The sequence below is a fragment of the Camelus bactrianus genome, chromosome 34, assembly GCF_048773025.1.
Source record: "Camelus bactrianus isolate YW-2024 breed Bactrian camel chromosome 34, ASM4877302v1, whole genome shotgun sequence".
In the NCBI taxonomy this organism is placed as follows: Eukaryota; Metazoa; Chordata; class Mammalia; order Artiodactyla; family Camelidae; genus Camelus; species Camelus bactrianus.
Window position 1 is genome coordinate 19,471,354 of NC_133572.1, and position 11,584 is coordinate 19,482,937.

An 11,584-nucleotide genomic window follows, 5' to 3' on the forward strand; every position below is an offset into this window, starting at 1 on the left:
TTTGCTGATGAATCAGAAACAAAGCAAGGGCAGGCTAACAGAGGCAGGGTGGTACAACACGACAGCAATGACATGATCCCTGTGGGCACTATCAAAATAACATGCGGCCTCGCTGTGATGAGAAGGGGGTCACAAGCAGGCCACCTCCCCCGTTCATACTACCGGACTGCAAGTTCAGCTCTTGCTTTGTTCCTCGGAACCAACGCCTGGATTACTGCTTTTCCAGCCAAGCAACATACAGTACTTTTACTCTGCAAAGCCTGGGGCAGGTACTGACTTTAACTCTCCCCTGTTCTGAGTAAGAGTCCCTTTCTTTTTGCAGCAGCAATACATTCCCTTTGGGCTGCCCTTCAACTCAACCTGCTCTCCAGAGTCAATGTTTTCCCCCCTCCCTTTCATCTCTTGGGAATCCTGGATTCACACTTACTTTGCCCATTAAAATAATCCCTTTCAAAGGTTCACAACGCAGATCTGCACTTTACAGTCAACTCCAACCAGGGAAAACCTAAATGGATTTCTACGGGAACGTATACTTAGGACAGTTTTCTCACACTTTAAGAAGCACAGAATCACCTGGCTAACTAATTAAAACATAACTGGGCCCCATCCCCACAGTTTCTAATTCTTTAAGTCTAGAGGGAAGCCTCATAGTTTGCATTTCCAACACGTTCCCAAATGAGGTTGACGCTGCTCACCCCGGTCAGCACTTGGAGAACCACTAATTTAGGAATATTCCTTTACATTTTAAGGACTACTGCAACCTCAAACAGCCGTCACTCTATCGTACTTTCTTTTGTGAAAGGTCTACGATTCATTCTTACAGGTGCGGAGGAAAACAGAAGCTTGAGTTTGGGATCATTAAATTTGGAAACGTGAGTGGTATCGCGGGAACAAGGTCGAGGCTAGTTAGTAAGGCCAGAGGATGGGGGGGTAAAGAAAGTCCTCCACCTTTTACCGTTTATGAGAAATCCCTACAGACACTCACTACTCGGCGTGTCTTTGTAAAGCAGAACCGCTGTGAAAATTGCCTGTTCTGCCCAGAGCTCTCTCCCGACAGCATTTCCCAGCGCCCCAGCAAAACTCTGCCAATCAGTGTGTACACGGTCCTGCCAGCCCCACAGAAGCAGGCGATGGGCAGGGTTTCCCACAGCAACACCTAAAAAGGGCTGGGTCGGCACAAAAGCTGAACTCAGATTTGAATTTTAAGTGAATTTTCCCACCAAGCCGGCGTACTTAAGAGAAATCACGCCCTGAAAACACCAGCAAAGCTCGCCAGAGCTGCTTTCTGCGAACCAAGCGGGCTGAACAAACTGCACGGGAGGAGGAATTCGACAGGAAAGGATGCAAAGGTGGCCAACAGGTGCGTGAGCGAGCCGCCGAGGAAAGATCCCGGGGCGCGCGGCTCCCCCAGACCCCGCGGCGCGGGCGCGGGCGCGGGCGGGACAGGCCGGGAGGCGCGGCGGGGTCCGGAGCCCGCGTGGGGGCGGCGGCCGGGGGCGCAGACCGGGGGGCGCCGCGCCGGCCGGCGGGGGGCGCCGCTCCGGCGGCGGCGGGGCGCCGCGGGCCCGCGCCTCACCTGGTTGAGCTCGTTCTCAGCGGCGATCCGCAGCTTCGGGTCGATGGTGCCCTTCAGCGCCTGGATGATCCGGTTGAGGTCCATCTCCCCGGGCGGGGGCTCCGCGGCCCCCGGACCAGTAGGCCAGACTGCAGCTTGAGTTTTCCTTTGGACGCCCTCAGCCTCCTCCTCTGCGATCCCCGCACCACCTCACTCCCCACCCCCCGCCACCGTCGCCACCTGCAGCCACTTGCTGCGCCACTCTGACTCCGCGCCCCCTGTCCTCCCTTCCTACCCCCCACAACTCGCTCTCCATTCACCCTTTTACGACAGCCGGTGGGAGGCGGGAGAAGTCAGAAGAGGAAGCGGCGCCTCCTTTACGGCGGCCTCTTCCCCCGGGCGCGACGCGATGGCCGCGCCCTCTGGCGGCCACCATGCTGCTGTGCGGAAAGCGGTCCCGGCCGCCTCCCCGGAGGGAAGCCGCGCTCACGAGCTCCGGCAGGCGGCCGCCATGCTGCCGTACGGACGAAAAGCCTCGCGCCTCTTCCCAGATGGGGAAACAAGCTGCCTGGGGGTCTCTTTACAGCTGCTTCCAAATTAAACATATACAGATGGAGTGGCACTTTCTGTTAGTCTGAGAACTGTTTGAGCGTCACAACTGAACCTGTTCCAGGGCAGACTTGTGGGGACCTCGGGATTATCTAAACCATAGGAGGGCAGGGTTCTCTCGGTCTGTGGGAGCCAACATGCACTCATTCACTCACTCACTCACTCACACTCATTCGCTGAACGTTTCTTAAACATGTAGTTTTGAGCCAAGGACTGAGATATCTAGGTACCACGTTATAACAAAATGAATTCGGTGCAGGTTACGATGTGATAGAAGACGCAAATGTAAACGGGTAAAATATACTTACAAAGTACCTGTGGAAATGCGGAGATCAGAGAAACCACATGCCTGGGGGTTTCTGAAAATTTTCCGCATCTTCTCAGAAAAGTAGTGAAAGGCAGAAAAAGTTATACTGTTTTCACCCACTGTGGCCATATCTGGCGCCACAATTTCAACGGCATGAAAATATGAAGGAGCTACTTTTCCCTGAGGCTAACTCAGAAAAGAGAGTTCTAATTATGTTTGTAAAGAAGATGACTGGGCAAAATACATCTGAAGGGTCGTCATCTTTCCAGGAGCAGATAATTGAGACCAATGGGTTCATTCAAGACGGTAGAAAATATGTGTAGGAAAACTTAGCTGCCTGAAAGCTCTCCCCTTTGCAGAGGGTGTAAATGGGACCACGGCCTTCAGCTGGGTGCAGAAGTGCCTAGCAACGTCTCTCTGGTGGCTTCCAGTTTTGCCCACTCTACGCTTCCATCAGAGTAATGCTTCCTACTGGTTAATACTGTCATGTCCCTTCCTTGATGATTTACCATCAATTTCAAGATACAATACAAACTCCTTAACGCTCCGAGTTTCTATAAAACATAGTGCCTTTCACCTCCACATTATTTCCTTAACCCACTCTCTTGGCCCTCCCAGTAATCTAAACTCTGACCCCTGAAATCTTAACTCCAAAATCTTCTTCTCAAAATAGAACCTACTCTTTCATCTCTCTCTCTCCCTCAATAATGCTATACCTGTTTTCCAAATCAATCACTTTTCAGTCTCCTTAGTCTATCCATTCCTGACTACGCATCCTTCTTTGCTCTTAAACTCCCAATTTAACTTCTCAAGTCTACCCTTGACCCACTGCTCAAATTGATACCGCTACAAATGTTTATTCTTTCTCAGGCTCAACCATCCTATTCCTTTCCTTTGATCAGCACCATCTTCCATTCCCTCAGCAACTGTTCCAACCCTCAAGACCCTTCTCAAACTCCCTCCCTTTTCACAGAGTCCTGCAAAGATGAACAAAACCATTAGCCTTGACTCATGCAAACACAAATTAATCTCTGTTCACCCCTCTTCATCTCCTTGCTTCCAGTCTGAACCCAATCTTCTTCCATCCCCTCTGGGACCTAGCTCCATTAATCTCTCTCTATTCCACATATTTTTCATTAAAATAAATTTTGAGTGTTATTACACACATTGTTGACAATTTGTAAAACTTTTTCATACATTTTCAACCTCTTTCTCTGTACTGTTTCAACCTCAGCTTAAAAACATTTCCTCCAGTTAAAAACAATCTCTGTTCAGTAATGCTCTCTGACTATTGTTCATTTTTTTCACTCCTTCCTTGTCTCTACTTTCTGACCTCCTATTCATGCTTCAGTCAGCTATTCACAGGCGTCTGCCTTAATTCCCCCCCCCCCACTGAAACTGCCAACAAAAATGAATACTGATACCTCAGTTGATATCTAAAACATATGCACTTGGTATCTGCACGAGACAGCTTTAATTCTCATCTTAAAACCTCTCTGGTATCTGACACTGTTTACATATATAACCTTTCCTTGTTTCCTCTTAAAAGAACGTATTTCTAACGCTTTGATCACTCAACTCTTAAATAGTGGCACTTCTCAGAACTCTTCTCTTTCCCTTCCACCCATTCTGCTTTAGTCATTTCAATCCCTTATGTAACTTTAACCATCCACTCAAGTGGGACAACTTACACCACTGCTTCTAACCAAGATCTCTTTTCTTCAACTAGATGTTTCTACCTGGATGCACCCAAATCCTTCAAGACACATGTCTAAACTGAACCCTGGTAGCACTAAAGATGGTTTAGAGCAGGGACAGACCTGACGCAGTCATTCCAGTAATGTAAAATGAGAGAAGAAAATTTTAAAATAGCAACATCACCAAATGCTGGTGAGGATGCAGAGAACCTGGATCACTCATATGTTGTTGGCGGGAGTTTAAAATGGTGCAGCCTCCCTGGGAAACAGTGGTTAAACAAACAGGCACATCTATGCCGTGGAACGCTACTGAGCAATAGAAGGAAATACATGAAACAACCTGGATAAATCCTGGATGAGAATTATGCCAAGTGAAAAAAAAAAAAGCCAGTCCCCAAATGTCACTTACTGTCTGATACCATTTATATAATTTTTAAAATGTAACATTCTTAAAATAATAAATTATAAAAAGAACAGAGAGGTGGTTGCCAGGAGTTAAAGTGGGGATGGGGACAAGAGGAAAATGGGTATTACTATGAAAGGGCACATGAGGGACTCTTATACGGTGGAAATATTCTCTATCTTGATGGCATCTCAATATCCTGGTTGTGGTATTGTACCCTAGTTTTGCAAGATGTTAACCATTGAAGTAAATTGGATAAAGGGTACATGGGATCCATCTGTATTATTTCGTACCACTACGTGAGAATCTACAACTATCTTAAAATTAAAAAAAATTAACTAACAAAATACATAATTTAAAAAGGGATGATGTTTGCATGAAAAATTTGTATGTTTTGAAAAGACTCGGTGAACACAAGTCACTAAAAGATAGTGATGTCAAATTAGTGTTGTCTGAGACAACAGGAAAAAACATGGGCATCTCTAATTCTGCTCTCAGATTTCTTTGCAAGTGTTTTAAAGTAGCTCTCCCTTAACTGTATCTTTAACTTATATATGGCTCATTGTTTGAGTCCCCCCTTTTTTTTATTACTGTGTACAATACGAGAGGGCATCTATATTAACACCTTCACCTTGTATGAGGGAGAATTTGAGTGAGTTATATTGTCTTGTATTATCATGGTTTGCATATGCCTCACCTATCTGTCCATTTCCTCCTCTGCTTCCAAAAGCTATTGTGAAGATTAAATGAGATCAGCACAGTGCCCATGGCATATGCTCAATATTAACTGTCATCACTGTATTCTACTTAGGAGAAAGAAGGGACCTTATCCAAACTTTGATAAATGAGACACAGTGAGACCCAGTCTCACACTATGCCTGGTACATCATAAGCAATCCATAAGTATTGGTTGAATGATTACGTGAAAGCATGTGAGAGATAAGGGGTCTGAAACAGGATAACCACAATAGGAATACAGAAGGTAGGACAGATATGAGACATTCCACAGGTTGACTTAACAGAAATTTGTCACTGATCAGATATACAAGGTCACAAAGAGACGTCAAAAATGATTCTAGAGAACAACCCAATCCAAAAATGGGCAGAAGACCTAAACAAGCAGTTCTCCAAGGAAGACATACAAATGATCAATAGGTACATGAAAAAAATGCTCAGTATCACTAATTATCAGAGAAATGCAAATCAAAAGTACAATGAGGTATCACCTCACACCAGTCAGAATGGCCATCGTTCAAAAGTCCACAAATGACAAATGCTGGAGAGGCTGTGGAGAAAAGGGAACCCTCCTACACTGCTGGTGGGAATGCAGTTTGGTGCAGCCACTGTGGAAAACAGTATGGAGATTCCTCAAAAGACTAGGAATAGACTCACCATATGACCCACGAATTCAGCTCCTGGGCATGTATCCAGAAGGGACCCTACTTCAAAATGACACCTACACCCAATGTTCATAGCAACATTATTTACAATAGCCAAGACATGGAAACAGCCTAAATGTCCATCAACAGATGACTGGATAAAGAAAATGTGGTACATTTATACAATGGAATACTACTCAGCCATAAAAAACCGACAACATAATGCCATTTGCAGCAACATGGATGCTCCTGGAGAATGTCATTCTAAGTGAAGTAACCAGAAAGAGAAAGAAAAATACCATATGAGATCGCTTACATGTGGAATCTAAAACAAAAACAAAAACAAAAAACAAAAATACAAAACAGAAACAGACTCATAGACATAGAATACAAACTTGTGGTTACCAGGGGGATGGGGGGTGGGAAGGAACTGGGATTTCAAAATGTAGAATAGATAAACAAGATTGTACTGTGTAGCACAGGGAAATATATACAGGATCTTGTGGTGGCTCACAGCAAAAGAGATTGTGACAATGAATGTATGTATGTTCATGTATAACTGAAAAATTGTGCTCTACATTGGAATTTGACACAGCATTGTAAAAAGACTATACCTCAATAAAAAACGTTTATATGTAAAAAAAAATGATTCTAGAGTATGTAGCTTTGATGACCTATGGGACACGGAAGGAGTATAAGACTTTGGGGGGAAGATGAGTTCGCTTTGGGGCATGTTGAACTAGAGGTGCTCATGGGTAACAGAGCTAGAGTGACCATCGGAAATTCACATCTGGTTCTCACAGGAGAGCTGGGTGAGGAGGAGGAAGCCCTGGCCGGGGCTTGGAGGACTCTGAGTCAGCGGTGCATGTAGGCTAGTTGGCACCGCAGAAGTGGGTGACATTACCCTAGAAATACAGCAGAGAGAGTAACTGGCGTGGTTACCGCTCAAATGACAGAAAGTCATTTTTACTCCAAGTGGCCTTTTTTGAGATTTCACACTTTAGTCGTCTAAATGGAACGGCACACAGCTGTCTTCCCCATCTGCTGGCAGCAGCTCATCTGCTGCTCCACGATAGCCAGCTTGAATCTAGTCCATACGATGAAGGCAAAGCGGGAGTTAAAACCCAGTGAAGGAAAATCCCTATCTCTAAGTTTAATAACATAGCTCTTCAACCATCCTGAACAATCTGTAAGTGAACACTGTGAAGTGTGTAGATGAACTGCCTCTGCTTCAGAAGTGTCTCTTCTCCATAGCACTTGAAATACATGCAGAAGTATATACATACATCTTGTAAGCATAAAATCTTCAGTATTTTGTGGCTATAATAACGTCAGTGGTAATCTCCTCTCAACTATCACATGTAATCAAAAGCCCTGAGTAGACTTTTCGAAAAGAAATGTGGCAGATCTCTCAGTTAAAGAGGAATTTTTCTTTAAAAAAAAAAATCAGTATATATAAGCTAAATAGGGGGTTGGGGGATTTCTAAACAGAAGCCAGAAACTTCCATCTCAAGAGACTAAAATGTGGTGGTGGAGAGGCATAGAAATGAAAGGCTGTGGTATTAACTAGGAGTAAAGATGAAACATTCATTTTCAAATCAGCTTTTCCTCAGAATGTTCTGTTTCTTCATTTCCTCGGGCTTTCCACGTTTCACATTGGAAAAGGAGTCACCCCGTTCAAATTCAGGGCGTACGAGAAATTGTAACTTAGGACAGCCTCAGCTGAATCCAGTTTGTCCTGCTCTGAGTGTTGAGTTTGCCCTAGAAAAGCTGAGTGGCACCTGCAAAACACCTGTGTGAACAAAACAGAGACGGAAAATATGGTGAAGGTGACCACACCTGAAAACTAGAGGGCAGAAGTCATGGTGGAGAATGCTACACTGTAATTGGACTCAGAAGAGCCAAGCCTGGCTTGGGCACTTCTGTTAGTGGCTTTAGGAAGTCAGTCTCCAAGAGTCTCAATTTTCTGATCCCCTAAAACCGTATCTACCTCACCAGGACCATCGTGAAGATCAAGTCGGATTCCATAGATGAGAGTGCTCTGTGAGTTACGAGATGAAATGCAAATGTTACTGAAAGGCTTAATGATAATTAAAACAGACCCTCAAGCTCTATCCAAGATATGGCCAGGTAAGTACCAGCGCAACTTACCATTTTCTCCTTTACTTTAAATTTTTTAACAAAAAAGTGATATGTACATTTCAAATTCTACAATCATATACAGGATAAAAATTACCTACTGCAACCCTCTTTCCTTAAAGCCAATACTACTAAATCTCTTGTACATGCTACCAGGGGGAAAAATGGTTCAGGTAATCACATGTACATGCTTTTAGAAATTTTTACACAAATGATACTACACACTCTGCTCTATCTTCTCTTCTCACTTATATTACCAATTTCCTACTGATCAGCATCTAGGTTATTTCCCCAGTTTTTGCTGTTGCAATTAATGCTACACACAGTATCTCCGTGCAGGTATCTTGGCATAATTCCAGAAATGTCTAAATTCCTGGCAGTGAAATTTCTGTGTCAAAAGCGTCTACATTCTGTCTCCAAAAAGGACCAATTTTACTCCCGTCTACAGTATGAGTGCCCGTCTTCCCACATGCTTGCCAAAATCTGCACTGTAAACCTTCACATATGCTTACTGATCAGTTTTTTGTATGTATGTATGAACTGCCCCTTCACAGCTGTCTTTTTTTTTTTTTTTGGCCATCCTTTTCTTGGTTTCCTCCCACTGCAGGCAGTCGTTTTTCTTTTGACATTATTTCCCCTGACAGGAGTTTTAGGGGGATAATTTCTATGCATCAAGTGTATCCATCCTTTATGGCTTCTGGGCTTTGTGTCCCACTTGGAAAGAGCTCTTCCAGGTGTTCTCCCCACAAAACTCATGCTGCTACAGAGCCCGAAGTCAGCAAGTGCCACATCTGCTTTCAAAGTGCCCAGCCATTTTTAGATGCCACATTCTTCATTCTTAAATATGAACAGTCAACCCCAAATCACAAGATTCTGAGCAAATATATCAACACAGATAAGAGACTAGAACAAAATGTAAGAAATGGACTACAGAGGGAAGAAGACTTTTAAAAGGCAACTCTTAGAATTAGACAATAATGCACTCACGAAACATGAACAGAATACATATGTAAGGAACACTCAAGAGAAGTGTACGTATAAATTTTAAATGTAGCAGAAATTTGAAATTCTGTAAAAATGCTAGGAAGATCAAATTAAGGAGATCTTCCAGAAAGTGAAACTTAGAAACAAGAGAAAGCTTCAGATCAAATAACTAGTCCGAAGGGGTTTAGCTTCTGAATAGTAAGAGTTCCAGATAAAGAGCAGGAAAAAAAAAGAGGTGTTATAGAAATCAGAGAAAGAACTCAATTTTTGCTCTCAGCAGATGAAATGGATAAAATTCGTAATACCTGTCGTGTCTGAGTATTCATCTTGTAGCCCTTGACCCAGGCGCAAACCAGATAACCCACATGAAAGCCTAATCATTTATTTCAACGTATAAGGCCCCTTGAAATAAAATGAATAAAGGAATAATGCTTGAGAAACCTAGAATTAGTGAGCCTAAGGCCTCTTAATACTCATAATGGGCAATAATATGTTTTATCATCTGGTATTCAGCATCTTGCACTGGTAGCGGGTGGGCTGTGTCAGCTGTCAACACTTGCCCAGAGGCTGAAAAATGAAGGCGAGATATTGGGCTAACCATTAAGGTGGCGATTAAAAATACTCCTGAGATCCAGCAGCAAGTGGAGAACAAATCACTTTTTTTTCCATCAAAATAAAGTGTTTGGCAGGGGAACAGAGTAGAACTCGTATGGAAAAACTTTAATGTCCTTATGCCAACCATCATTTCATCCTGGTTACCACAAGGATCACAACAGAACATGTCGTTAAAGATAAGGAATTAAACTTTGCAAACAGGAAAGATTAAAGTATAAAAACACAGTGGGTGATGTCATAGCACCGTAAAGGTATAGCTATTATGGAGTTTAGAAAGTTTAAATTTAAAAATGGGATGACTGACGGATACTTGGTACAGGAGGTAAGCGAGCGAACCTCTTAAAAAACATCTCCTGTTTTAACTACATGCTTTTTTACTCACTAAATAATTTTAGAGGAGGTAGCAGTCAGCAGATCCCAATTCCTAAGGGAGAATTCATTTAACAAAAGACTAAAAGATTCAGAGTGAAAGAAGACTAGGATTATTTAGTAGACAGGAAAACTTTCTCTCCCCCATCTCCACCTCCAGTGACACAACCAAGCAGCTGTATATCCGGAGATGCACAGTAATTTACGGAGGGCCCTGTCACTGACAAGATCCTCTAAAGAGCCTGACACATCGGTGGATCCCCCTGCATCTCTTGCAAAGGTATCAAATCTGTGCATACGTACACCTTTCTGTAAAGACATCTGGACTTGCACTAAAAGCTTCCAGAAGAACTGTGTGTTCAAAAGTTACATTGCTTCAGGATGAAAGCTCTTGTCCATTTTTTCTCGTAAGTCTGAGAACAGTTAACTTCTAGTTCATTGTCTTTACACTTAGGAAAACAGCATTTCATTTAAACTACTCTCCTAAAACGCGAGTATTATCAAGAGGCAATACCTTGGTTAATGAGTCTCGTCTTGTTGGACACTTACCTTAAAAAATACAAAGAGTTGCTCACAATATTTTAAATAAGTGTTGATTGGGTGCAGGATAAAAGACTAAACTGAAGACCCTAATGCAGCAGAAAACATTGTGGCTAAAAAAAGGGCCAGGCCTTGTGGAATTTCTCAACAACTGTTCTCAAACATCAAGTTTTCCCCTCAATTGTTTAGTCACATTTCTGCTTGTCTGTATACTTTTTAGCTTGTGTTCTGGACATAAAAGCCATGAACTAATTTACTTAACTGGAATACTAACATCCCTAACCCTCAAAATAACTACCATGAGTTGAAAAATTTCTGTGAAATAGTGAATCACATTATATCCTCTATCCAGATAACATTATACTAACATCTAACACTACAGAGTCACACACGGCTTCAAGGTTTACCTGCTGAGCCCACACCTAGCTTAAAAATGTTAACCATAATAATTTAATGCTCTTATACCATCTTCCTGAGATTATTTAACACCTCAGAGTGTGTGGAGGACCAAAACAAGAACTTTCTTCCTCAGCAGGTGACTTCGTTGGTTGCAGCGTAAGAATGCCCTTCTCCAACCCTTAAAATGACTGCCGATATGGCAACCAAAATGTTCACTTTTAAAAGCTATTAAGTATTTGAGAAACAAAATATTTATTAAATTCTTATTAGTGAGAAACCTAAACAAGCTTAAATTGAGGCGTGTGAGGATGTATGTCTAGAATAGAAACTAAACTCTGGTAGCGCCCGCTTCACTGCATGTAAGACAATATACACACACACACAGAACCCTGACATTTTCGGAATGAGAAAAAAACAATTAGTGCATTTACCGTTTAGTAAATGCTAATGTGCCAGGCACTGTGTTAAGTCTTTTAGATAATTTCTTAGTTAAATTTCACAATTGCCCTATGAAGTTGCCCATTTTACATCTGAGGAAATGGTCTTTTATTAAAGAAAAAAATCTGAGCAGTATAGTAACTTCTTGCC

At 42.7% G+C, this 11,584-nt stretch overlaps 1 protein-coding gene and 1 long non-coding RNA gene across 2 annotated transcripts in view; one reads left to right on the forward strand and one right to left on the reverse strand.

The window, feature by feature from the left end:
- IPO8 (importin 8) overlaps positions 1-1,896 on the reverse strand; it is a 59,904-nt gene extending 58,008 nt beyond the window's left edge. The window contains exon 1 of the mRNA XM_074357636.1: positions 1,577-1,896. Within this exon, the coding sequence (XP_074213737.1) occupies positions 1,577-1,660 (84 nt within the window). The 5' untranslated portion in view covers positions 1,661-1,896. The remainder of the gene's footprint in view (positions 1-1,576) is intronic.
- LOC123616610 (uncharacterized) lies at positions 694-11,200 on the forward strand. Its single transcript, XR_006724617.2, has 3 exons — positions 694-1,360; positions 7,949-8,080; positions 10,218-11,200. It is a non-coding gene; the product is annotated as an uncharacterized LOC123616610 (long non-coding RNA).
- The last annotated feature ends 384 nt before the right edge of the window (positions 11,201-11,584 follow it).